The sequence below is a fragment of the Theropithecus gelada genome, chromosome 1 (genome assembly GCF_003255815.1).
Source record: "Theropithecus gelada isolate Dixy chromosome 1, Tgel_1.0, whole genome shotgun sequence".
NCBI lineage: Eukaryota > Metazoa > Chordata > Mammalia > Primates > Cercopithecidae > Theropithecus > Theropithecus gelada.
The window spans coordinates 121,680,784-121,706,283 of record NC_037668.1 but is presented as its reverse complement, the minus strand read 5'-3'; the positions used below and the strand labels follow the sequence as shown (position 1 = coordinate 121,706,283).

General features: G+C 40.9%; 1 protein-coding gene across 3 annotated transcripts in view; it reads right to left on the bottom strand.

The window, feature by feature from the left end:
- FNBP1L (formin binding protein 1 like) overlaps positions 1 to 25,048 on the bottom strand; it is a 106,466-nt gene extending 81,418 nt beyond the window's left edge. For all 3 annotated transcript variants that reach the window (XM_025403295.1, XM_025403302.1, XM_025403312.1), the window contains exon 1: positions 24,862 to 25,048. In XM_025403295.1, coding sequence (XP_025259080.1) covers positions 24,862 to 24,885 — 24 coding nt within the window. In that variant the 5' untranslated portion in view covers positions 24,886 to 25,048. The remainder of the gene's footprint in view (positions 1 to 24,861) is intronic.
- Positions 25,049 to 25,500: the final 452 nt, after the last annotated feature.

Genomic DNA, 25,500 nt, shown 5'->3' with positions numbered 1-25,500 from the left:
CTGAAATAAAAAGTTGCTGATGTTTAAAAGGTATAAAATACATAAAATAAATGACTAACTTATCGACTACCAGAAGTTGAACAAAGAAATGAACCAACATTTCACCCAAGCAAGAAACACTGAGGATAAATAAAAAAGAATTAGGTTTTTGGTTTTGCTTTTGTTTTTTGAGGCAGGGTCTCAGTCTGTCACCCAGGCTGGAGTGCAGTGGCACAATCACGGCTCACGGCAGGCTCCACCTCCCCGACTCAAGAAATCCTCTCACCTCAGGCTCCTGAGTAGCTAGAACTACAGGTGCATACCACCACACCCAGCTACTTTTTGTATTTTTTGTGGAAACAGGATCTTGCCACGTTGCCTAGGCTGGTCTTGAACTCCTAGGCTCAAGCCATCTGCCCGCCTTGGCCTCCCAAAGTGTTGGAATTACAGGCATGCACCACAGTGCCTGGATGAGAATTAGGTTCTTCACACAGATAATAAAGTCAAAACACTAAGCAGAATAAAAACAAAAATGTAGCTTTGATTAACATAAACTAACGTTCCACAGGTTGAGCACCCCTAATCTGAAATGTTCCAGAATCTGAAACATTCCAAAATCCAAAAGTTTTTGAGTGACAGCATGATGCTCAAAGGAAATGCTCATTGGAGCATTTCCTATTTCAGATTAGGAATGCTCAACCAGTAAGTAAAACGAAAGTATTCCAAAAATCCAAAAATAATCCAAAATATGAAAATCTTCTGGCCCCAAGCATTTTGGATAAGGAACACTCAACTTGTAGCTACAATATAAATGAGTAAGTAAGTACCACTGCAGTATTTGTAATTTTGCATCACTAAAAAAGAATAATATTGCCATTATTCTTATTAGATATTACCAAAGAACAGCCAAAATGTCTTAGTTATAGGAATTAATCAAATTCTAAAGTCATGTTTGAATTATGCAGAAGGTTTTCATTACTTAAGTATCTCCTAGACCCAACATTTCTTGGACTTTCTTTTTTTTTTTTAAGATGCAGTCTCACTCTGCGATTCTCCTGCCTCAGCCTCCCACATAGCTGGGATTACAGACGTGCACCACGACGCCCAGCCAATTTTTATATTATTAGTAGAGATGGGGTTTCACCATGTTGGCCAGGCTAATCTCGAACTCCTGACCTCAGGTGAGCCGCCCACCTCAGCCTCCCAAAGTGCTGGGATTATAGGTGTGAGCCACTGCGCCTGGCCCATTTCCTGGACTTTCATACTTGATACTACTGACATCTTACAACGTAAGAAAGCTTTCTACTTATACAACAACAAAGACTCCCATCCATAGTCAGAGACAAGAGAAGCAAGGCAACTGGAGTGCCAGTTAGTGAAAAAGTTTCTTTTAAAAAGTAACAGACAAGGCTGAGTGTGGTGGCTCATGCCGCAATCTCAGCACTTTAGCAGGCCAAGGCAGAACGACTGCTTAAGCCCAGGAGTTTAAGGCCAGCTTGGGCAACACAGAGAGACCCTGTATCCACACACATAAAAAAGAGCCAGGCTTGGTGGCATGCACCTGTAGTCCCAGATACCCTGGAGGCTAAGATAGGAAGCTCACTTGAGCCCAGGAGTTTTGAGGTTACTGTACTGTGATGGCACCACTACACTCCAGCCTGGGCAACAGAGCGAGACCTCATCTCGGGAAAAAATAAAGAAAGAAAAGAGAGCACAGCTAACATTCACACTTGGATTTTAAATTTCTTAAATTAATGCCAAAACCAAACACCTCAATATAAAAGAGTGGCTGGCAAGTTCAGGGAGGAATATCAAAGATAAATATGGTACTTTAACACCACAATTACATTTTTTCCTTTTCTTTTTTTCTTTTAAGAGTCAGAGTCTCACTCTGTTGCCCAGACAGCAGTGGTGCAGTGACATGATCATAGCTCACTGTAGCCTTGAACTCCTGGGCTCAAGTGATCCCACATAGCTGGAACGACAAGTGTGCACCACCATGTCAGGCTAATTTTTTTATTTTTATTTTCTTAGAGACAAGATCTTGCTATATTACCCAGGTTGATCTCAAACTCCTGGCCTCAAGCAATCCTTCTGCCTCAGCCTCCTGAGTTGCTGCCTGGCAATTTTTCCTTTTCTTAATACAGTACCACTGCCATCAATATTAGTTTTTATTTACAGTTTACTAGTACATACTACCACGAAATTTAAGGTGAACATGCATACTTAAAAGTTAACTGAAGTAACAAAGGATTATAAATCATGCTACCATAAAGACACATGCACACGTATGTTTACTGCGGCACTATTCACAATAGCAAAGACTTGGAACCAAACCAAATGTCCATCAGTAATAGACCGGATAAAGAAAATGTGGCACATATACACCATGGAATACTACGCAGCCATAAAAAAGGATGAGTTCATGTCCTTTGCAGGGACATGGATGAAACTGGAAACCATCATTCTCAGCATACTATTACAAGAACGGAAAACCAAACACCACATGTTCTCATTCATAAATGGGAGTTGAACAATGAGAACACATGGACACAGGGTGGGGAACATGACACACTGGGGCCTGTTGCGGGGTAGGGGACTGGGGGAGGAATAGTGTTAGGAGAAATATCTAATGTAAATGACGAGTTGATGGGTGCAGCAAACCAACATGGCACATGTATGCCTATGTAACAAACCTGCATGTTGTGCACATGTACCCCAGAACTTAAAGTATAATAATAATAATAATAAAGTAAGCAGATATTTCTTTAGGAAAGATATACAATAAGCACAAGAAAAGATGCTCAACATTATTCATCATCAAGTAAATGTAAATCAAAACCACAATAAGATACTACTTTATATCTAACTATGAAGGCTATAATCAAAAATTCAGATGATATCAACTGTTGGCAAGGATGTATAGAAATCAGCACTCTCACACATTCCTGGTGGGAATGTAAATGCAAAATAGTCCGGGAGTTCCTAAAATGGTTAAAAATAGAGTTACCATATGACTCAACAATTCTACTGCTAAGTATATACCCAAGAGAAAGAAAAATATATCCACACAAAAATTTGTCCATCGGGCCAGGCATGGTGGCTCACACCTGTAATCCTAGCACTTTGGGCAGACTGCTTGAGCCCAGGAGTTTAAGACTAGCCTGGGCAACATGGCAAAACCCCATCTCCACCAAAAATATAAAAATTTGCCAGGTGTGGTGGCATTTCCCTGTGGTACCAGCTACATGGGAGGCTGACATGGGAGGATCGCTTGAACCCAGGAAGTCGAGGCTGCAGTGAGCCAAGATTGCACCACTGCACTCCAGCCTGGATGACCGAGCAAGGCCCTATCTCCAAAAAAGACGGAAAAATTTGTCCACTAATGTTCAAAGCACACAGCAACATTATTCACGCCAAAAATAGAAAATGCCTAAACGTCAATCAACAGATGAATGGATGAATAAAATGTGGTATATGCATACAAGAGAATATTATTCAATTAAAAAAAAAAGAACGAAGTAATGCATAAATTACAATATGCATAAGCCCTGAAAACTTTTAAACTAACTGAAACATGCCAGTCACCAATGACCACATATTCTGTAATTCCATTTACATGAAATGTCCAGAATAGGTAAATCAATTGAGACAGGAAGATTAGTGGTTTGCTAGGGCTGGGGTTGGAGGAGAGGAAGAAGAAGGGAGTGACTCCTAATGGGCACCAGCTTTCCTCCTGAGGTAATGAAAAGTCACAGTAAAAAGATCAGTGGTTGTACGGGAAGAGGGGATAACTAGGGGAAGCACAGAGGAATTGTGGGGAGGAGAGAAGAAATTTTTTTATTGTGGTAAAATACACATAATGTAAAATTTACAATCTTTTGTTTAGAGAGAGACAAGGTCTCACTCTGTTGCCCAGGCTGAACTCAAATTCCTGAACTCAAGCAATCCTCTCAACCCACCCTCAAGAGTAGCTGGGACTATTGCGCACACCACCATGCCCAGCTTTTTTAAGAGTTGGCATCTTGTTATGTTGCCCAGGCTAAAGTGCAGTGGCTATTAACAGGCACAATTATGGCGCAGTACAGCCTCAAACTCCTGGCCTCAAATGATCCTCCTACCTCAGCCTCCTCAGTAGCTGGGACAACATGCATATGCCACCACACTTGGCTCTACCATTTTTAAGCATACAGTTCAGTGGTACTACGATACATTCATACTGTTGTACAACCATCACCACCAACCATCTCCAGAACTCTTTTCATCTTGCAAAACTGAAACTCTATACCCATTAAATGATAACCCCTTTCCTGCCAACCCCTATTCCCTGGAAACCATCATTCTACTTCCTTCTTTCCAATTTTGACTACTATAGGTACCTCATGTAAATGGAGTTGTACAGTATTTGTCCTTTTCTGACCTGCTTGTTTCACTTAACATGATGTCCTCAAGAGTCATCCATGTTTTATAGAATGTGTCAGAATTTCCTTCCTTTTTAAGGCTGAATAATATTCACTGCATGTGTATACCAAATTTTGTTTGTCCATTTATCTGCTGATGAACAAGTGGGTTGCTTCCATTTTTTAGCTATTGTCAATAATGTTGCTATACAAATGGGTGGACAAATACCTCTTTAAGATCCTACTTTTGGCGAGGTGCGGTGGCTCATGCCTATAATTCTAGCACATTGGGAGGCCAAGGTGGGTGGATCACTTGAAGTCAGGAGTTCAAGACCAGCCTGGCCACTATGGTGAAACCCCATCTCTACTAAAGATACAAAAATTAGCCAGGCATGGTGGCGTACACCTGTAGTTCCCAGCTACTCAGGAGGCTGAGGCAGGAGAATTGCTTGAATCTGGGAGGCGGAGGTTGCAGTGAGCAAGATCACACCACTGCATTGCAGCCTGGGCAACAGAGCTAGACTCCATCTCAAGGAGAGGGAGGACACAAGGAGGATACAAACAAATGGAGAACATTCCATGCTCATGGATAGGAAGAATCAATATCATGAAAATGGCCATACTGCCCAAAGTAATTTATAGATTCAATGCCATCCCCATCAAGCTACCAATGACTTTCTTCACAGAATTGGAAAAAAAACTACTTTAAAGTTCATATGGAACCAAAAAAGAGCCCGCATTGCCAAGACAATCCTAAGCAAAAAGAACAAAGCTGGAGGCATGCTGGTACCCAACCTCAAACTATACTACAAGGCTACAGTAACCAAAACAGCATGGTACTGGTACCAAAACAAGAGACAGACCAATGGAACAGAACAGAGGCCTCAGAAATAACACCACACATCTACAACCATCTGATCTTTGACAAACCTGACAAAAACAAGCAATGGGGAAAGGATTCCCTATTTAATAAATGGTGGTGGGAAAACTGGCTAGCCATATGTAGAAAGCTGAAACTGGATCCCTTCCTTACACCTTATACAAAAATTAATTCAAGATGGATTAAAGACTTAAATGTTAGAAGTAAAACCATAAAAACTCTAGAAGAAAACCTAGGCAATACCATTCAGGACATAGGCATGGGCAAGGACTTCATGACTAAAACACCAAAAGCAATGGCAACAAAAGTCAAAATAGACAAAGGGGATCTAATTAAACTAAAGAGCTTCTGCATGGCAAAAGAAACTACCATCAGAATGAACAGGCAACCTATAGAATGGGAGAAAATTTTTGCCATCTATGCATCTGACAAAGGGCTAACATCCAGAATCTACAAAGACCTCAAACAAATTTACAAGAAAAAAAACAAACCCCATCAAAAAGTGGGCAAAGGATATGAACAGATACTTTTCAAAAGAAGACATCAATACGCCCAACAGACACATGAAAAAATGCTCATCATCACTGGCCATCAGAGAAATGCAAATCAAAACCACAATGAGACACCATCTCCCGTCAGTTAGAATGGTAATCATTAAAAAGTCAGGAAACAACAGATGCTGGAGATGATGTAGAGAAACAGAAACGCTTTTACACTGTTGGTGGGAATGTAAATTAGTTCAACGATTGTGGAAGACAGTGTGGCGATTACTCAAGGATCTAGAACTAGAATTACCATTTGACCCAGCGATCCCATTACTGGGTATATACCCAAAGGATTATAAATCATGCTACTATAAAGACATATGTACACGTATGTTTATTGTGGCACTATTCACAACAGCAAAGACTTGGAACCAACCCAAATGTCCATCAATGATAGACTGGATAAAGAAAATGTGGCACATATACACCATGGAACACTATGCAGCCATAAAAAAGGATGAGTTCATGTCCTTTGCAGGGACATGGATGAAGCTCGAAACCATCATTTTCAGCAAACTATCACAAGGACAGAAAACCAAAAACCACATGTTCTCACTCACAGGTGGGAAATGAACAATGAGATCACTTGGACACAGGGTGGGGAACATCACACACCGGGGCCTGTCAGGGGATTGGGGGTCTCGGGGAGGGATAGCATTAGGAGAAATACATAATATAAATGACGAGTTGAAGGCGCAGCAAACCAGCATGGCACACGTATACCTATGTATCAAACCTGCACGTTGTGCACATGTACCCTAGAACTTAAAGTACAATAAAAAATAACTCCCTGCCCCCCAAAAAAGAGACAACCCTCATGACACTGAAACAGGGCCTCCCAAAAGGTAACATTCTCTCAGGGCAAAATAGAAAAACCTGACCCCACAAAATGAAACCATGATATGCATAATTCTCTCAGCCTTAGTTTGGGAGAAAGAGAAAAAGTTTCCCCTGATGATTTTTAGCCTCAAACTTCTACTTATTTAGCTATGTAGCCTAAATCTTACAACTATTGTGGCCCTGAGAAACCCCCAAGTCAAAATTATTGTTTATATGGATTCTGGGTTGGTATCGTCCCCAAGGTACCTGACAGAAGTAATAGAAATCATTTCTGGAGGAACACATGTTATACTCAAGCCTCAATGGTTCCTGCAGATAAATTTAAAGTAACATGAACTTCTTTTTTTTTTTTTTTTTTTTTTTGAGACGGAGTCTCGCTCTGTAGCCCCGGCTGGAGTGCAGTGGCCGGATCTCAGCTCACTGCAAGCTCCGCCTCCCAGGTTTACGCCATTCTCCTGCCTCAGCCTCCCGAGTAGCTGGGACTACAGGCACCCGCCACCTCGCCCGGCTAGTTTTTTGTATTTTTTAGTAGAGACGGGGTTTCACGGTGTTCGCCAGGATGGTCTCGATCTCCTGACCTCATGATCCGCCCGTCTCGTGCTGGGATTACAAAGTGCTGGGATTACAAAGTGCCTCCCAAAGTGCTGGGATTACAGGCTTGAGCCACCGCGCCCGGCCAGTAACATGAACTTCTGATTAAAATTCACTAAACACACAAGTAAACAGCTCACATCTTGAATGAGAGTCAGCAATAACGTCAAACTAGGTATTTAAGTTATTAGGTAATAATTTAATAATTATGTTTAATATGTTTAAAGGCTGCTATTGAAAGTATGATTAAAGAACAAGAAATTGGCCAGGTACGGTGGCTCATGCCTGTAATCCCAGCACTTTAGAAGGCCGAGGCAGGCAGATCACGAGGTCAGGAGATTGAGACCATCCTGGCTAATATGGTGAAACCCCATTTCTACTAAAAATACAAAAAATTAGCCAGGCACTGTGCTGGGTGCCTGTAGTCCCAGCTACTCAGGAGGCTGAAGCAGGAGAATGGCATGAACCCAGGAGGTGGAGCTTGCAGTGAGCTGAGATCACGCCACTGCACTCCAGCCTGGGTGACAGAGCGAGACTCCGTCTAAAAAAAAAAAGAAAAAGAAAAAGAAATGGACTATTTGGAAAAAAGCAAAATAGAATTTGTAGAAAAGAAAACAACATATTGTGATTAAAATGTGAAACACAATGAATGTGTCAAACAACCAATTAACATAATTTATCCTAAAATTTATTGAAAAAAATCTGTAAAAAGAAAACAGAACACGGTATAGAAATATACATAGTGAATGTTTTATTGATGTGGAGGATAGAGCAAGAAGATCCAACAAACAAGTAACTGGGATTCCAGAGACATATGACAGAAACATAGAGGCAATTTTCAGAATACAAATATTGTGTTTAGTAAATAGTATACCAGATTTCAGGTTCCTATGTTGAATGAGCATAAATTAGAGAAAATTGTACATATCTTTATAATTACAAGGAGAAGATCAGTATGTATTGTAGCTACTCAATAAATCTTTGTTCTTCTGAAAAACAAAACAAAACAAAACCCTACTTTCAATTCTTTGGGTATATGCTCAGAAGTGAAATTGCTGAATCATACGTTTAATTTTTGGAGGAACCACCACACTGCTTTCCACGGCACAGTAACATTTTACATTCCTACCAAAAGGGCACAAGGGTTTCAATTTCTTCATATCCTTGCCAACACCATTTATTTTCTGTTGTTCTTATGGTAGCTGCCCTTATGTGTATGAGGTAGGCCACAGGGGATTTTTAAGGTAGTGAAACTATTCTACATGATCTTGTAATGTTGGATTCATGGCATTATGCACTTGTCAAAACCTACGGAACTTCACAGCACAAAGAATGAAAGTTAATGTATGCAAGTTTTAAAAATTATTTAGGAAGTCAGAGAATCTCAAGACAGAATGTAAAATGTGATAAGAGAATCTGTTTTACAAACGTATGAAACAAACTCACTGAAGGGGATGAGAAAAGGTGCTGACGTAAGTAACTTTGGAAACGAAGAGCCCAAAACCAAATGCAAAGAACTGCACATAATCAATGTACTCCAGTTGACAGAGTTGTTTCCCACAGGGATATCGGTTAACAACTCTAATACTGCTATACATATATACTGGAAATAAACGATTAAGCAAATGGATGGCAGGTAGAGAAAATCACTGGATTAGGAATTTACGGATAAGCAAGGAAGGAGGCTAGAAAGATACATGTGGTAATGGATTAGATTTGGAGGTATCAGTGAGAACTCAGATTTAATTTAATACAGATGGTTACATATAGAAATATTTATAAATATGTACACAGACGGTTCCCAACTTACGGTTGAGAACAGTTTCAACTTTACGATTGGTTAACTGGAACACAACCCCATCCTAAGGAGCATCTTATATACAGGTTAGTATACAAACATATATTTTTTGTTAAGCTAAGAGGGCCTATAAAAATGATACAGCAGTAGCAATGAGCACAGCTAGCACCCAGATCTGTTTCTAACACTATTCTACAACAAAATGAACCAGGGCTCTTTGAAGAAATGGCTTATTCTAGGTTTTGGGCAGGAAATGCACAAAATGAGCCTGGATCACATATCTTACAGTCCCAGAAAGTAAGGAAGTGCTTTAAAAGAAAATCCTTATTGATGAAAGTCTGTTAAAAAGACACAAAAGCCAACCAAAAGAGCTCAAATGGTCAAAAGCTACAATAATCTGAGCAAAAAAACTAATGAAATAGTCTCGGATTATAACTCAAAGTACAAAGTAAATATCCATCAGTTCATACTGATATAAATAAATGACTGATGAATAAACAGATGGAGGGGAAAAGACAAATCTTCTGTGCAAAAGAACTTTAAATAAATTATGTAGATACTCTATCATAAAGGATGGGAGCATAACTCCCCTCTCCTTCAGTTTTCGCTATACATAATGACTTCCTTCCCAAGAGTACAGTATAGAAAAAGGAGGAGAAAAAAATACAGTGGAAAAATCTGATAAACACTACTTTAGCCAGGTGACCAAGATCAATGCCAAAAGTGATAAAATCCTGTCGATAACAGATACCCTTGAAATGATGTGATGCAAATGGCATATTGTCTTCCTCCCCAAAACCCGTAACTCCAGTCTAATCATGAAAAAACATCAGACATTTTCCAATAAAGGGGTATCCTACAATATGCTTGACCAGTACTCCTCAAAAAAACTGGCTGGGCGCGGTGGCTCAAGCCTGTAATCCCAGCACTTTGGGAGGCTGAGGCGGGTGGATCACAAGGTCAGGAGATCGAGACTATCCTGGCTAACATGGTGAAACCCCGTCTCTACTAAAAATACAAAAAACTAGCTGGGCGTGGTGGCGGGCGCCTGTAGTCTCAGCTACTTGGGAGGCTGAGGCGGGAGAATGGCGTGAACCCGGGAGGCGGAGCTTGCAGTGAGCCGAGATCACGCCACTGCACTCCAGCCTGGGAGCACAGCGAGACTCCGTCTCAAAAAAAATAAAAAATAAAAATTTTCAAAGTTATCAAAAACAAGGGAAGTCTGAGAAAATGTTACTGCCATGTGTCGAAGGAGACATACAACTAAACGTAATATGGAACAAAAAAGGGGCATTAGGTAAAAACTAAGGAAACCTTAATAAACTGTGGCCTTTAGTTAATAATAATGTATCAATATTGGTTCATTAGTTACAACAAATGTACCATACTAAAGTAGGATATTAATAATAGGAGAAACTGGGGCAGAAGGAATAATAAATACCTGCTCAATTTCTAAGTAAATCTAAAAGTGTTCTAAAAAATAAAGTCTATCAATTCAAAAAAAAGTAACTCCAGGCTGATGGCCTCTTACTCTCTGTAGACAAATTTATAGCTTGGTATTATATCTAGGTGACTAAGAGATCTGGGTTAAATATAGATCTTTGTTTCCAACATCCCGGGAAACCTTCTACTCACAAAATAAATTTCTGGCCTTTTGTTTCATGACTCTTTCCTCAGTCCCTAACGTATCTTCTCAATCTGACTAGAGTCGGGTCAACTCCACCATGCACTGCCCATCAATTCTGGATACTTGCTCAAAACACCCTTCCATTCTGGCAGGTGATGTCAGCATGGCATGGTGTGTGACAAGTAAGAAGTAGTCCATGGAGTCCAGCTAAGACACACGAGCCCTTTACCAACAGGACTCTTAAAATGATGGTGGGCTTTGTGAGATCCATGAAGATGTCATCTCTTCTTAAAATATCTGATCGGGCCGGGTGCAGTGGCTCACGCCTGTAATCCCAGCACTTTGGGAGGCCGAGACGGGAGGATCACGAGGTCAGGAGATTGAGACCATCTTGGCTAACACGATGAAACCCTGTCTCTACTAAAAAAAAATACAAAAAAATTAGCCAGGCGTAGTGGCGGGCGCCTGTAGACCCAGCTACTCAGGAGGCTGAGGCAGGAGAATGGCGTGAACCCGGGAGGCGGAGCTTGCAGTGAGCCCAGATCATGCCACCGCACTCCAGTCTGAGCAACTGAGCAAGACTCTGTCTCAAAAAAAGAAAAAAAAAAAAAATTCCTGATCAGTTACCTGTATTATTACCCTTAACTCCCATGTAATAATTCAAATATCCACATATTTGTTTTCCCTCTACTAAGCCATCATTAACTCCTTAGAGACAGAGATCATATATTCTATGCTTTGGCATACCTTATACCTATTCCTCTTCTTCCTAATAGAATCCTAATTTTGTTCAGGTCCAATGCACCCAGCTCTGCAGAAGATGTTTTTTGTAGGGTTTCTAGAAAAGCTTTTGCATTCGTGATAAAGAGGCAAACACTGTTGATGTTGTCCCCTGCTTTTTTTTTTTTTTTTTTTTTGGCCTTAAATACAAACATGATGGTTAGAACTGCAACTATCACCTTATAACTTTGAGGGAAAGTCCAAAACAATTGCACATGCTGACTCTGAGAGTGTTGATCTCGTGAACCCATGCCAGTGATGGTCTACCTCCAAATTTCTTGTTACGTAAGACAAGCTATTTGTTTAAAGCACCTGACTAAAAAAAAAAAAAATTCAAATTGTGCTCTCAACACCATAAACAGCAATGGTATATGTGACATCAACACTTCAACTTGCTTCTACCCTGGAAAGACTCTGCATACCTCCTGGGCTTTCACAAAAGGATTGGAAAAGAGAAAGCAGATTTGAACACTCCAGGGTAAATCAAGAAGAAAAATTCCTTTAAAAGGATCAAAAACTTCAAACAACCCAAACTCTTAACTTACAGGTAGAGTATATCAGAGCTCAGTATGCCCTAAGTTTAACAAACATCTTTCCAGAGTCCTGGAATCATAAAATACTTGAGGGAAGCCTCTAACATGAGAGACAGAAACCAAAACTGACAAAGAAAAAAATTGCAAACTTGGAGGTTACAATATTATGCAAAGATAAGAAAACTAAACATAACAAACAAAAAATCTATTTATTTTTAGTTGACAAGTAGAAATTGTATATATTTATGATATAAAACTATCCTCATAGCAATTTTCAAGTATACATTATTAACCGTAGTCAGCATGATGTACAATAGATCTCTTTAACTTATTCTTCCTGCATAACTGAAAGTTTAAGTCTTTTGACAAACATCTTCCCAATTCTCCCCACACCCAGCCTCTGGTTACCACCATTTTGCTCTGTTCCTATGAGATCAACTTCTCTACACTCCACACGTAAGTGAGATGATGTGATATTTGTCTCTCCGTGCCTGGCTTATTTCACTTAACATGAAATCCTGCAGGTTCATCCATGTTATCGTAAATGACAGGATTTCCTTTTTTTCTTTTTCTTTTTTCTGTGACACAGCCCCCAGGAGATCCTGAAAACATGTGCCTGGGATTTCCTTCTTTTTCAGGACTGAATAGTATTCCATTGTGAGAATATATATTTTCTTTATCCATTCATTCACTGATGGACATTTACGTTGCTTCCTGTTTCAGTCCCATTTGTGCTGCTAAAAGAAAATATCTGAGACTGGGTAACTTATAAAGAACAGAAATGTATTTGTCTTCATTCTGGAGGTTGGGAAGTACAAAATCCAGGTGCCAGGAAAATTGGTATCTGATGAAGGCTGCTCTCTGCTTCCAAGATAGCACCTTGGTGCTATGTCCTCACACATCAAAAGGGCAAACAGGAATGGAAAGTGTGAACTCTCTCCTTCAAGTCCTTTTATAAGGGCTGTAATCCCATTCATGAAGGCAGAGCCCTTACAGACTAATCACTTCTTAAAGGCCCCACTGCTTAAAACAGAATGAGCATCCCAAATCTGAAAATCCAAAATCGGAAATGTTCCAAAACCTTTTGAGTGCCAACATGATGCTCAAAGGAAATGCTCATTGGAACAGTTCAGGTTTTGGATTTTCTGATTTGGGATGCTCAATTGGTAAGTATAATGCCAATATTCCAATATCCCCAAAAAAAAAATCACAAAAAAAAATCTGAAATCCAAAACACTTCTGGTCTTCTCTAACTATTTCAGAGAAAGGGCACTTAATGTGTACTCTTGCATTGGAGATGAAGCTTCAACTTGTATTTTGGAGGGGCCACAAACATTCAAATCATAGCAATTCTGTATCTTGGCTATTGTGAATCACGTTGCAAAGAAAGTGGGTGCAGGTATCTCTTCACCATACTGATTTCCTGTCCTTTGGATAAATACACAGAAGTGGGATGCTAGGCCATATGGCAATTCTATTTTTAATTTTGTGAGGAACTGTCATATTGTTTTTCATAATGGCTGCACTAATTTACATTCCCACAAACAATGTACAAGGGTTCCCTTTTCTTCACCTCCTCACCAACATTTATCTTTCCTTCTTTTAGTAATAACCCTATAACAGGTGTAAGGTGGTATCTCATCGGGGCTTTAATTTGCATTTCCCTGATGATCAGAGATGTTGAGCATTTTTTCATACACATGTTGGCCAATTACACGTCTTCTTTCAAGAAATGTACGCTCAGGTCCTCAGCCCATTTTTTTAAATCAAGTTGTTTTCTTGCTGCTGAGTTGTCTGAGTTCCTTACATATTTTGGGTATTAACCCCTTATCAGATGCATAGTTTACAAATATAGTAGTCCCCCTTTATCCACAGGGATACACTCTGTTCTTTTTTATTTTCTTTCTTTTTTTTGAGACAGAGTCTCGCTGTGTCATCCAGGCTGAGTGCAGTGGTGTGATCTCAGCTCACTGTAACCTCCACCTCCTGGGTTCAAGTGATTCTTGGAGTAGCTGGGATTACAGGTGCATGCCACCACACCTGGCTAATTTGTGTATTTTTAGTGGAGATGGGGTTTTGCCATGTTGCCTAGGCTGGTCTCAAATCCCTGGCCTCAAGTTATCCACCCACCTTGGCCTCCCAAAGTGCTGGGATTACAGGCATGAGCCACCACACTCAGCCCACAGAGGATACATTGTAAGACCCCCAGTGGATGCCTGAAACCTTGTGTAGTACCAAAGCCTATACGGGTCTATACTGTTTTTCCTGTACTTCTATACTTATGATAAAGTTCAATTTATAAATTAAGCACAGTAAGAGATTAACAACAATAACTAATAAGAGAACAATTAGAATAAATGGTAACAAACATTATGTGAATGTTTATTTCTGAAAATTTCCATTTAATATTTTCACACCACAGTTGACCACAAAAAGCAAAACTGAAGGGGGATTACTGTAATAGTCTTCCATTCCCTGGGCTGTCTTTTCACTCTGTTGATTGCTTCCTTTGTTGTGTAGAAGCTTTTTAGTTTGATGTAATCCCTCTTGTCCATTTTGCTTTTGTTGCCTATGTTTTTGGAGTCGTAACTAAAAAATCTCTGCCAAGATCAATATCATAGAACTATATTTTCTTCTAGTATTTTTACAGTTTCATGTCCTATGTTTAAGTCTTTAATCCATTTTAAGTTGATTTTTGTATATGGTGTGACATGAAGGTCTAGTTTCATTCTTCTGGGCTAGGCACGGTAGCTCATGCCTGTAATCCCAACACTTTGGGAGGCTGAGGCAGGATGATCACTTGGGCCTAGTAGTTCAAGACCAGCCTGGGCAACGTGGTAGACCCCATCTCTATCTAAAAACAAAACACTCATTCTTCTGCATGTGGATATCCAGTTTTCCTCCTCAAAAACCTGTCTTTGATCTATAAAAAGAACCAAGAGAAGATATTGCTCCAAGATACAAGTAGAAAATGCTATTTTTTAATTACATTTAGAAAACAAAACCAAAAAAACACGGCTCTTAGAAATAAAAATAGCAAAAATTAAAAACTTAATATAAGAAATTTCCGTTTCCAGTAATGGAGGGCTAAGTTGTCAACTATTGCTATTTAACTGAATAAAAAATCTGAATGAAATATACTTCAAAAATTTTAAATCATCCAAGAAGACAAGCCAAGAAATGTGAAGTAAGAAGGAGAATCCAGAAAGGTAAAAGAGCACATAAGCTACTCTTGCCCTGAGGATGTTTGCCAATCCTGAAAAATTAGAATCTCTGTTTTGATAATCAGCAAGAGGCACAGGGAAAAAAAATCAAAATCCAACAACCACACAAGAGAACTGCACATCTTAAAACTGGCTTAAGGTAGTCCCAGACCAGTAATCACCCCAAGCAAACGACAGAAGAAAATACAAATTCTGTACATAAAATAGAACATTGCAACTAACCACGGAAGGATGATTCTCACAGATATCAAGGAAGAAAATGCAAAATAGAAGAAAACAGATGTTAAATGGAAGAGGGTGCAAAAGAGTACTTATCATATGGTATCATTTATATGAAATTTTAAAACCTACAAAAGTAATCAATGGTGATACAATTCAGAATAGTGGTTGGAGGTCAGACGCAGTGGCTCACACCCGTAAATCCCCAGCGTTTTGGGAGGCTGAGGCAGATGGATCACTTAAGCCCAGGAGATCCCAGCCTGGGCAATATGGCTAAATGCTATCTCTACAAAAAACACAAATATTAGCCGGGTGTGGTGGCAAGCACCTGTAGTCCTGCTACTCAGGAGGCTGAGGATGGAGGATCACCTGAGTCAGGTAGGTCGAGGCTGCAGTAAGCTGTGATGGCACCACTGCACTCCAGCCTGGGCTATGGAAGTGAGACCCTGTCTCAAAAAAGATAAGAAAGAAAAGGAATTGGCATATATTAAGCACTAAAATTGGCTGAATCAATAGTGGGATTCAATGGCTTGCCATCCCCAGTAAATACTCCCCCAAAGCAACCATTATAATCTTTTTTTTTTTTTTTGAGACAGGGTCTTGCTCTATCACCCAAGCTAAAGTGCAGTGGCAGATGACAGCTCCCTGCAGCCTCGACTCCTCGGCTCAGGTGATCCTCCCGCCTCAGCCTCCTGAGTAGCTGGGACTACAGGTGCGCACCACCACGCCCAGCTTATTTCTGCTTTTTTTTTTTTTTTTGGTAGAGAAAGGGTTTCACCATGTTGCCCAGGCTGGTTTCTCTGGGCTCAAGAGATCCACGCACCTTGGCCTCCCAAAGCGCTGGAATCACAAGCATGAGCAGCTGCACCTGGCTCCTTACCTATAAATTGGGTATGCAGCAAGGACACAGCAAAAACAAAACAGATATCCTTTACTCCCTAAAAACAAAATTATGGTGTGCCAAAAATAGTAAAATCTCACTCTATACATTGATTCTTTTCAAACTATAACAAGTATACAAATACTAGTATTTCCCATCTTTCATGAGATATTTGTAAAGTCTGCTAATTAGTTCTCTATCAAGAACTTGAGGAAAAAAATGCCCCTAATTGCCAAACGTGAATAACTAATTTGGATTCAACATGGACACTTTACATAAACTTTTATCCTTGTTATTATAGATTTTTTTTCTTGGGCTCCAAACAGATTCTAAATGCTGACCCCCACATTACAAAAAGCAGTCAGACATTTTTTTTCCTTGGAGACAGTGTCTCATGATATTGCCCAGGCTGGACTCAAGTTGCTGGGCTCAAGCGATCTTCCTGCCTCAACCTCCCAAATAGTTGAGACTAGAGGGGAGTATCCCCATGCCCAAGTAGGTAACATCTCACAATGCCCGACAGCATCCCCCAATGGTATAAAAGAGGTTTCAAAGAACTAGTCAACGAAAGTTCTGGCCGGGCGCGGTGGCTCAAGCCTGTAATCCCAGCACTTTGGGAGGCCGAGATGGGCGGATCACGAGGTCAGGAGATCGAGACCATCCTGGCTAACATGGTGAAACCCCGTCTCTACTAAGAAATACAAAAAATAGCCGGGCGAGGTGGCGGGCGCCTGTAGTCCCAGCTACTCGGGAGGCTGAGGCCGGAGAATGGCGTGAACCCGGGAGGCGGAGCTTGCAGTGAGCTGAGATCCGGCCACTGCACTCCAGCCTGGGCTACAGAGCGAGACTCCGTCTCAAAAAAAAAAAAAAAAAAAAAAAAAAAAAAAAAAAAAAAAAAGAAAATTCTGTAAAACCAATCATAGAAGTTAATACAACTTATTTTGGGGAAAAAAGGAAAATGCTGAAAGGCACAGATGACAATATTAAAATTATCTGTAACACTAATAGATGTTTATTATTTCTAAAGCACAATTTGCAGTTTTAGAGCATTTATCATTGTCATCAATTAGGTGATGTTTCAAATATTCTAAAATATTTTGTTATTAGAATACTCTTAGCATATAAATCAGCTCATGAAACTAGGAATTAAAGCAGAAGTGTGGGAATCAAAACTAACTGCATTTTCCCAGTGAACACCCTCTCACCTCCAGAAAAAGCACTGATACCTAAACTGATATAGAAGTAAAAATATAGTTGTCCACCAGCACTGGTATTCGCCATGGATGTTCAAGTCCCTTATAAAATGGCATGTGGCATAGGGCCAGACACAGTGGCCCATGCCTGTAATCCCAGCACTTTGGGAGGCCGAGGGAGGAAAGTCACTTGAGGCCAGGAGTTCACGACCAGCAGAGCAATGCAGCGAGATCTTGCCTCTACAAAAAAAAATTAGCTGGGTATGATGGCACATGCCTGGAGTCCTAGCTACTTGAGAGGCTGATGCAAGACGATCACTTGAGTCCAGGAGTTTGAGGCTGCGGTGAGCTATGATTGTGCCACTACACTCCAGCCTGGGTGACACAGAAAGACCCTATCTCTAAAAAAAAAATAAATAGGCCAGGCGTGGTGGCTCACGCCTGTAATCCCAGCACTCTGGGAGGCCGAGGCGGGCAGACCACAAGGTCAGAAGATCTAGACCATCCTGGATAACACGGGGAAATCCCGTCTCTACTAAAACTACAAAAACAAAATAAGCCAGGCGTGGTGGCGGGCACCTGTAGTCCCAGCTACTCGGGAGGCTGAGGAGGGAGAATGGCATGAACCCATGAGGCGGAGTTTGCAGTGAGCCAAGATCACGCCACTGCACTAGAGCCTAGGCGAGAGAGTGAGACTCCGTCTCAAAAAATAAATAAATCTCTGCCTCAAAAAATAAATAAATAAAAATAAAATGGCACGGTATATGCACATAACCCACATAATCTACATACATCCTCCCATATATTTTAAGTAATCTCTAGATTTAAGTAATCTCTAGATTGCTTATAATACCTAATACAATGTAAATGGCATGTGTAAATAGTTGTTATGCTGTATTGTTTTTAGATTTGTATTATTTTTATTGTTGTATGATTGTTTTAATTAGTATTTCCAGTCCATGGTTGGTTGAATCCACAGATGTGGAAATCACTGATATGGAGGGCCTACAGTATAAAGTCACAGATAAAGGGGAAAGAAAAAACAGTATAAACAAGTTGTAGTAATTATATTTAAAAATAAAACTGATTTCAAATCAGTAGCATATTATTAAAGGAAATAACGTCCTTCAAATATTCTTGCATGGGTGATAAAATAAATACACTTTCATCTTCTAAAACCCAGAGGTATTCCCCTCCTGCCACCAAAGTATTCAGAAGCAAGAAGTAATCCTTTCTATCAACAAAGACTTCCTTCTGTGAATTTTTAAATGGTCTGAAAAGTGGGTTGATTATATGCAAATGCATAACTACACACACACACACACACACACACACAGTCACACACATACATGCACACAAAAGGTTCATGAATCAAGCAGCCAGACCAACCTCTTTGCCTGCCTGGTTCCAGTCTACCCTTTATCACTAATTTCAGACATTCTGCACTCAAATTCAAGTCAAACGTAACACTAGACTCAGGTCAGTCCAGCAAACATTTATTAAAGAGCCTAATAATGTCAGGCTCTAAGCCAGGCAGGATAGAGCAATGAATCAGACAATGAATAAGCAATGAGTAAGACACAGTATCTGCCCTCTAGAAACTTCTCAGGAACCCCCACCTGCATAACCCTTCTTATTCCAAAACCTAGGTCAAGTGACAGAGTCTTCCTAAAGATTTTCCTGTGATGTCTAGAATGAAAAGTCATTTTTCACAGCCCTGAAGTCCATCTATTACTTTCTACTTGTTTTAGGGTTGCTTTGAGGCTCATGCTGATATCTAACTGATTCTTTTAGTATGCCCCACAAAGCCTAGCTTAGTGCTGAAGCCATAATAGGCATGAAATAAACATGTGTTGAATGAACAAGCCTCAGTCCTGTTTACATGTTTTAGATGTATTAGACAGACATGGCCTGAATTGAAATATGGAACAGCTTTTACATTCTATAAAACAAAACCTTTATATAACCTTTCCTACCAGTTTTTAATATTCTATAGATATATTCCCCAAGACAGATTTTTTTTTTTTTGCTATTGAAGTGAAAATGTTTAAAGATTGAAGATTATTAAATAAGACAGCACTTGTTGATATGCACAGACGGTATTTGACAATTATAAGCCATTACTATTCTCTTGCCATATTTTCTCTCTACAAACTAGCTGATAGGGGAAAAACTTGGTAGAGCAAGTATTTTTAAAATTTCCAGCCAAAATCATATCTTATAGGTTTATAGGGTGGAGGAAGGAGAAAGAGCAAATATTTTAAGAAAAAGGCAGGGAAAGCAAGTGGAAGTAAATGGAGTATGAGCCGCAATGCAAAGGAGATACTGGTTAGAGGCAGCTCTCCAGCTTCCAACTTATTATAGTCATTACGGAATGGTGACATAAACAGATATCTTGATACCTCTCACTCATCCTCCTTAACTAACAGCAATAACATCTGTAATACAATGTTGAACACAACAATTTCTGCCAACAAAAGGGAATGTAAGATATAAGTATTTATATCATGACAATTTCCCTAAGATTTGAATGCACAAGAAATAACTATAACATAAGGTGGTAGTCCCATAAGAAAGATAATATCCAGAATGGATAGTCTGGAGGCATGGGGTTGATAGGAATTGGTCAACAGAGGGCATTCTGGGCAGTAGTATCAATGTAGGGGAGTATTTTGGAGTTAGTAAAGTAATATCACCTCAAAGCAACTCCACCTTTTGTCAGGGCAGGGCCAATATCATAAGCCTTCATAAATCTCACCAAACATAACAGTGCTTCCCATATAATAGACACAAAATAATTATTGTATTTTTAAAACAAAACTGAATTCCTACAGCAGTTTCATGGCCTTTCATTTACTTTTGGAGAAGCAATTCAGTTTACATTAATAATGAATTTTCTTTGTCAACCTCCTCTAGACAAGCACCCTCTAAAAAATGTGAAGTAAAATTAAAGTCAATATTATAGACAGTCCCAGCTTCTTGGGAGCTTAAGGCAGGACAATTGTGGAGCGCAGAGTTCAAGACTGGCCTGAGAGTACAGCAAGACCCTATCTCTAAAAATATACATATATATTACGGATATGGTCTAACCAGTAGACTATGAGACCCAATTCCTTTTCACAGATAAATCTATTAATGTGGCCTAAGATTTCATCAATTACTTAGGCAGTCACATTACCAAGCTATCAATCAAGTAAATTCACCAGAAATTACCTGTAGGTCTTTTCTTCCCCATCCTTTCACCATTTTACTTGATAAAAATGTTTAACCCAAGTAATAAAACTTAACTTTATAATTTTGGTTTCAGCTTTAGACTTTCTTGAGCTGTTATCTGGGTCACCTAACCTATCATCACCTACAAAGGCTTTGAGAACCCTAAAGATACACTTGCTAATTAGTCACTAATACTCTGGGTAATGCAATCAACTATCAATGCAATTGGACAAAACATGCATGATCACCTACAAGCATTGTTTTGGTCAGTGAAAACAAAGATGAATCCAGTCTTTCTACACTCAAGGACAATCTAGTCACTTACAATGTAAATTTAAGTCCTATATAAAGTTCTATGAAGTCAAGATAATGATGCATTAAAAGGTTAAGATTGAGGGTAATACATAAATTATCCACCTAATCTATCACTCAACCCACATTTTTCAATGTCTTCCAAAAAGATATAAGCTTTGTCAAATGCATTTAGTTAATAATACGATGAAGGCTGGGCACAGTGGCTCATACCTATAAAAGCACTTTGGGATGCCGAGGCGGGCAGATCACAAGGTTGGGAGTTCGAGACCAGCGTGGCCAACATGGTGAAACCCCGTTTCTACTAAAAATTCAAAAATTAGTTGGGCATGGTGCTGTGCCTCTGAAATCCCAGCTACTCAAGGGGCTGAGGTGGGAGAATGGCTTGAACCTGAGAGGCTGAGGTTGCAGTGACCCGAGATTGTACCACTGCACTCCAGGTTAGGCAACAGAAGACACTCTGCCTCAAAAATAATAATAATATAAATAATATAATGAAAATAACAATGGCTTTTAAATTATACATTCTTTAAGTACCAAAGATTATATCAACCAGGAAATTAAGGCATAAAAAATATTTATATGCACTTATAAATTAAATCAGGTATTTGAATCCATCTTCTAACTACCAGACTTATCCAGCATTTCCCTTGGGTAGCAAAATTTTCAGTAAATCATATGTATGTGAGGTGCTCAGCCATGTATTTTTTTTCGTATCTATACACACATTCACAACCCATACACAGATTTTTGTCTGTCGAACTTTAACCAGGTCCTCAAAAAACTAAAAACCTATTTCTTAATAAGTAAAACTTATTTACTAAACATAGGTCTTTTTCAATCTCTAATTTCCCTGTTTAAAAAAAAAGCAAATAATTTCAAAATCTGTGCTTTGTGAAATTATTAATTCATATTTGGCTCTCTATCTGATCCATCCATTCTTGCTATGTAATAAAGAAATGAACATAGTAAGCAATGCCTAAGATGCTAACGTGCATCCTGAAGAAGTGAACACAGTATCATCTCTTTCTTTGGTATTACCCAGAATACAATGCAAAACTGTGACTGTAGTATACATTCACCAACTTATTTACTCATTTGGAACACTAGAAATCCTTGTAAGCACAGCTCAAATTTATTACAAGTTAATTCATATCCCCTAACAACTACACAACCAAAGTCTGACACGACCTACTTAGCATATCACTAAAAAAAAGTCCCCCAAAATCAGTATTAGAGTCGTTCTATTGAATTCCTTTCTTTTCTCAAATTTAACATAAGACTTAAGAAGCATTAAAACAGCAAAAAAAAAAAAAAAAAAAAAAAACTCCAATGATTGTTACAAGAAGCAGACTTAGGTTTAAGTGCATGGCTACATATCATTTTTCTGTAACAACATATTCTCAATAATTAACTCTTTGGGACAGTAATGTGATTCTAAACATGAAATAATAGGATAACTGGTTTCTAAATCCAAAATTTCAAGAGAATTTCCCAACCTCGAATTCCTCAATGGCAAGAGCACAGTACAGGTGTTTGTATTACATTACAATCCATTGGAAGTACAATCCTTTTTCAAAACTGAGAACAGTAAAAATAGGAAGCATACTCAAATTTTCCTAAGGTTTCTTCTAGTCCCAACAATAGTCCTCTACACCAAGTTCTACTTATCTAAGTTTTAGACACCAAGTTGGTATTAGTTGATTCTACATTACTTAGTTTCTAATAAATGTTTCCCTCAAATCCTCAAACTAAAAATCTTAAAATATGGAGATGTGCTAAATGTTAAGAGAAAAATTAAAAATCTTTTTTCAGAATTTCCAAAGGACATAAAACAAATTTTAGTTAGAACAAAAATTCCCATCTCTTCTACAGTTTATCTTTTCAGATTGCTGAGAAACTATTTAAATTCTGAAAGTAAATAACCAAATTACAGGAGACAGCAGAGAAATGGAATAGTTTCCTTATGTAGTACCACAAGTTTAAAAAAAAAACTTTAAAATAACATTTTATTATTCACTAAAATAATGTTTTCCCTTAAAACTGTTATTCTTTAGTGTGATACAAGGTGAATTTTTTTTTAAAACTTAAGAGTTAAATCTAAATAACATGCCTCCACTGTTTTCCTATGTTTACTTTTTAAAAGTATTCTACTTACATTTTAATTTCCTTTGAAGCACGAGTCATTTAAGCAGGCAAAAATTAAAACATTTTGTAATTATAAAAATGGATGAATGCACTCTGGTAAGCATAAAAAATTGAAAAATTGAAAATAAAACTATACCGATTTCCTTTCATTGATAATTCACTATAATCAATTATAGAACGCACAAAGTGTAAGGAAAAAAAGGCCAATAATGCCTGAGAAACTAACCAATGTAAAAGGATTAAACTTTACATAATTCTTTTCCACACAATCCTCCCCAATATAAGAACAATTAATGCTATCTAAGAAACAGAATGAAGGGGCTCCTAAGGTATTTTCTCTTGGGTGGTGTGTTTACAGACTGGGTAAGCACTTGTCCAGAATGTTGCACAAGAGATTCCTGGCTAGCTAAGTAAGCGTTCACTAGATGGACTCTAAAGTGTCACAGTTCTAAGATTCCCAATCTATGAGTAGACGAGAAAAGTAAGAAAACATTTTGCCTTTCAATTAACCGATCGGCTTTCACTCCCACCCTAGCCGGGCACACACATACTCAAAAGTTATTTCTCCCCTTTCTCTGCAGTGATTTCACGAGATCCTCGCGAACAAAAGGCACGGAAAACAGGCACAGGTGGAATAAAAAGGGGAGTGGCTGAGGCCAGGCGGCTCTCGGAACAGCGCCCCCACGCCCCCAGTTCCCCCGGCCGCACCTGAGAAATCACAGCCCTCTACACCTCCACCCTTCCGCGCCGGCGCCAGGGGCAAATTCTCCGACCTATTACCCTCCGCCCGTACCTTGGCCAGACATTGGGCATTGTCTGGAGCCTCCTGTGCCAAAGAACGGCAGGGAGGAAAGGAAGGAGAGAACGAAGGAGAAAGAACAAGTGAGAATAAAGAACGGAAGGGGAAGTAAAGCAACAGGGAAACCGTCCGCTCCTTTTGGCAAAATTAGCTTCCTGAATTAAATCACTCGATTTAATTCAGCCCCCAAAACCAAGCCATCAGCCCAAAGGCTGCAGCCGGGGTTGGCCAAACCGGAGTCCCTCGAAGCTGTGCCCGCCCGAAGCACAGAAGCAGAGAGAGGGAAATGGGAGTGTGGGCTGGGCCTGGCTGGCCCGAGGCCGGGCTCCGAACAAAGCCGCCTGGGTCCCCATACCTGGGGCGAGGGCTCTGGGCGGCGCCTCCCCGCTCCCCGCTCCCCGCGCCGCCCCAGCCAGGCGACGCCCTAGCCCCGCGGACCTGGCCCGGGCGAGGGATCGCGGCCGGTCCCCTCCCCGCCCTCGAACAGCGCCCATTGGGGACAATGGGCCCCCTCCCCCGCCTCCAGGAGAAGAGATACAAAGGGAGAGACGAGCCGCCGGGCGCGAAGCCAGGCGTCGGGAAAGTGAAGGCGGAGGAGAAAGGGACTAGAGGGGATCACGGCGGACGCAGTAGCCCGCGGGCTGTTCCCCGGCCGTCCCGGGCGCCGCCCGAGCCGCACCACGGTGGCAAAGGCGGGAGCACGGACTAGCGGCCCCCTAGACCCTCGACCGAGAAGGGAAGAGGAGTCTGCACACAAAGAGGAGCGAGACCCTCACCCTCCGCCAGCGCCGTACCAAGGACCGCGGTGCGCGCTCTCACCGCCGAAGGTCCGCGGCGCCCGCCCAACCCGCGCTTCTCAGGGGCCGGGGTCCATGCAGGGCGCCCCTTTCCCCCACTCACCCACAGCTCTGTGCCCCAGCTCATGGCGGAACTTGAGGCGACTCTGGCCGTCTGGCGTTGCCGCTGTCCGTCCGTCTGTCGGCTCTGCCGTCAGTCGATCCGACCTCTCACTCCCTGGCCGGCGGGCTAGCAGCTCAGCGGGTCTGCCTCGAAAGGTGCCGCCACCGCCGGGCTCCCCAGTGAGTGAGAAAGACGCGACTGGTGAAGGCGCCGCAGCCGCCGCGTCCCCGCCTCCCCGAGCTGGGCGGGAGGGGGCCGGGGCCGAGGGGAGGCGGAACGCGGCGCGGGGAGGGGGCGGGGCGCAGTGCATCCTGGGATCGGGGAGGACCTGGGCGCCCCTGGCCACCGCCGGCGGGGTCCCCCAGCGGGCACCTGGTCACCCTCGCTGGCCCCTTTCGCTCGTCGAGTCTCCTCCCGCCGGTACCCCGGAGCTTGGACTGCCCCCGCTCCACCGACACTCGCACCCCGTTTCCAAGATAGAAAGGGAGAGAAGGGAAAAGATCCCACCGCCGCTATTATCTCATTCCTCCTCTGCGCTGAGCCCCTTTACATGAGGCAATTTCAGTTACCTGCCTTTCCTGCCTCTTGTCTCCTCCACGCGGGAGAAACCTTGACAGGGAAGCGTCATCCAAATCCTAG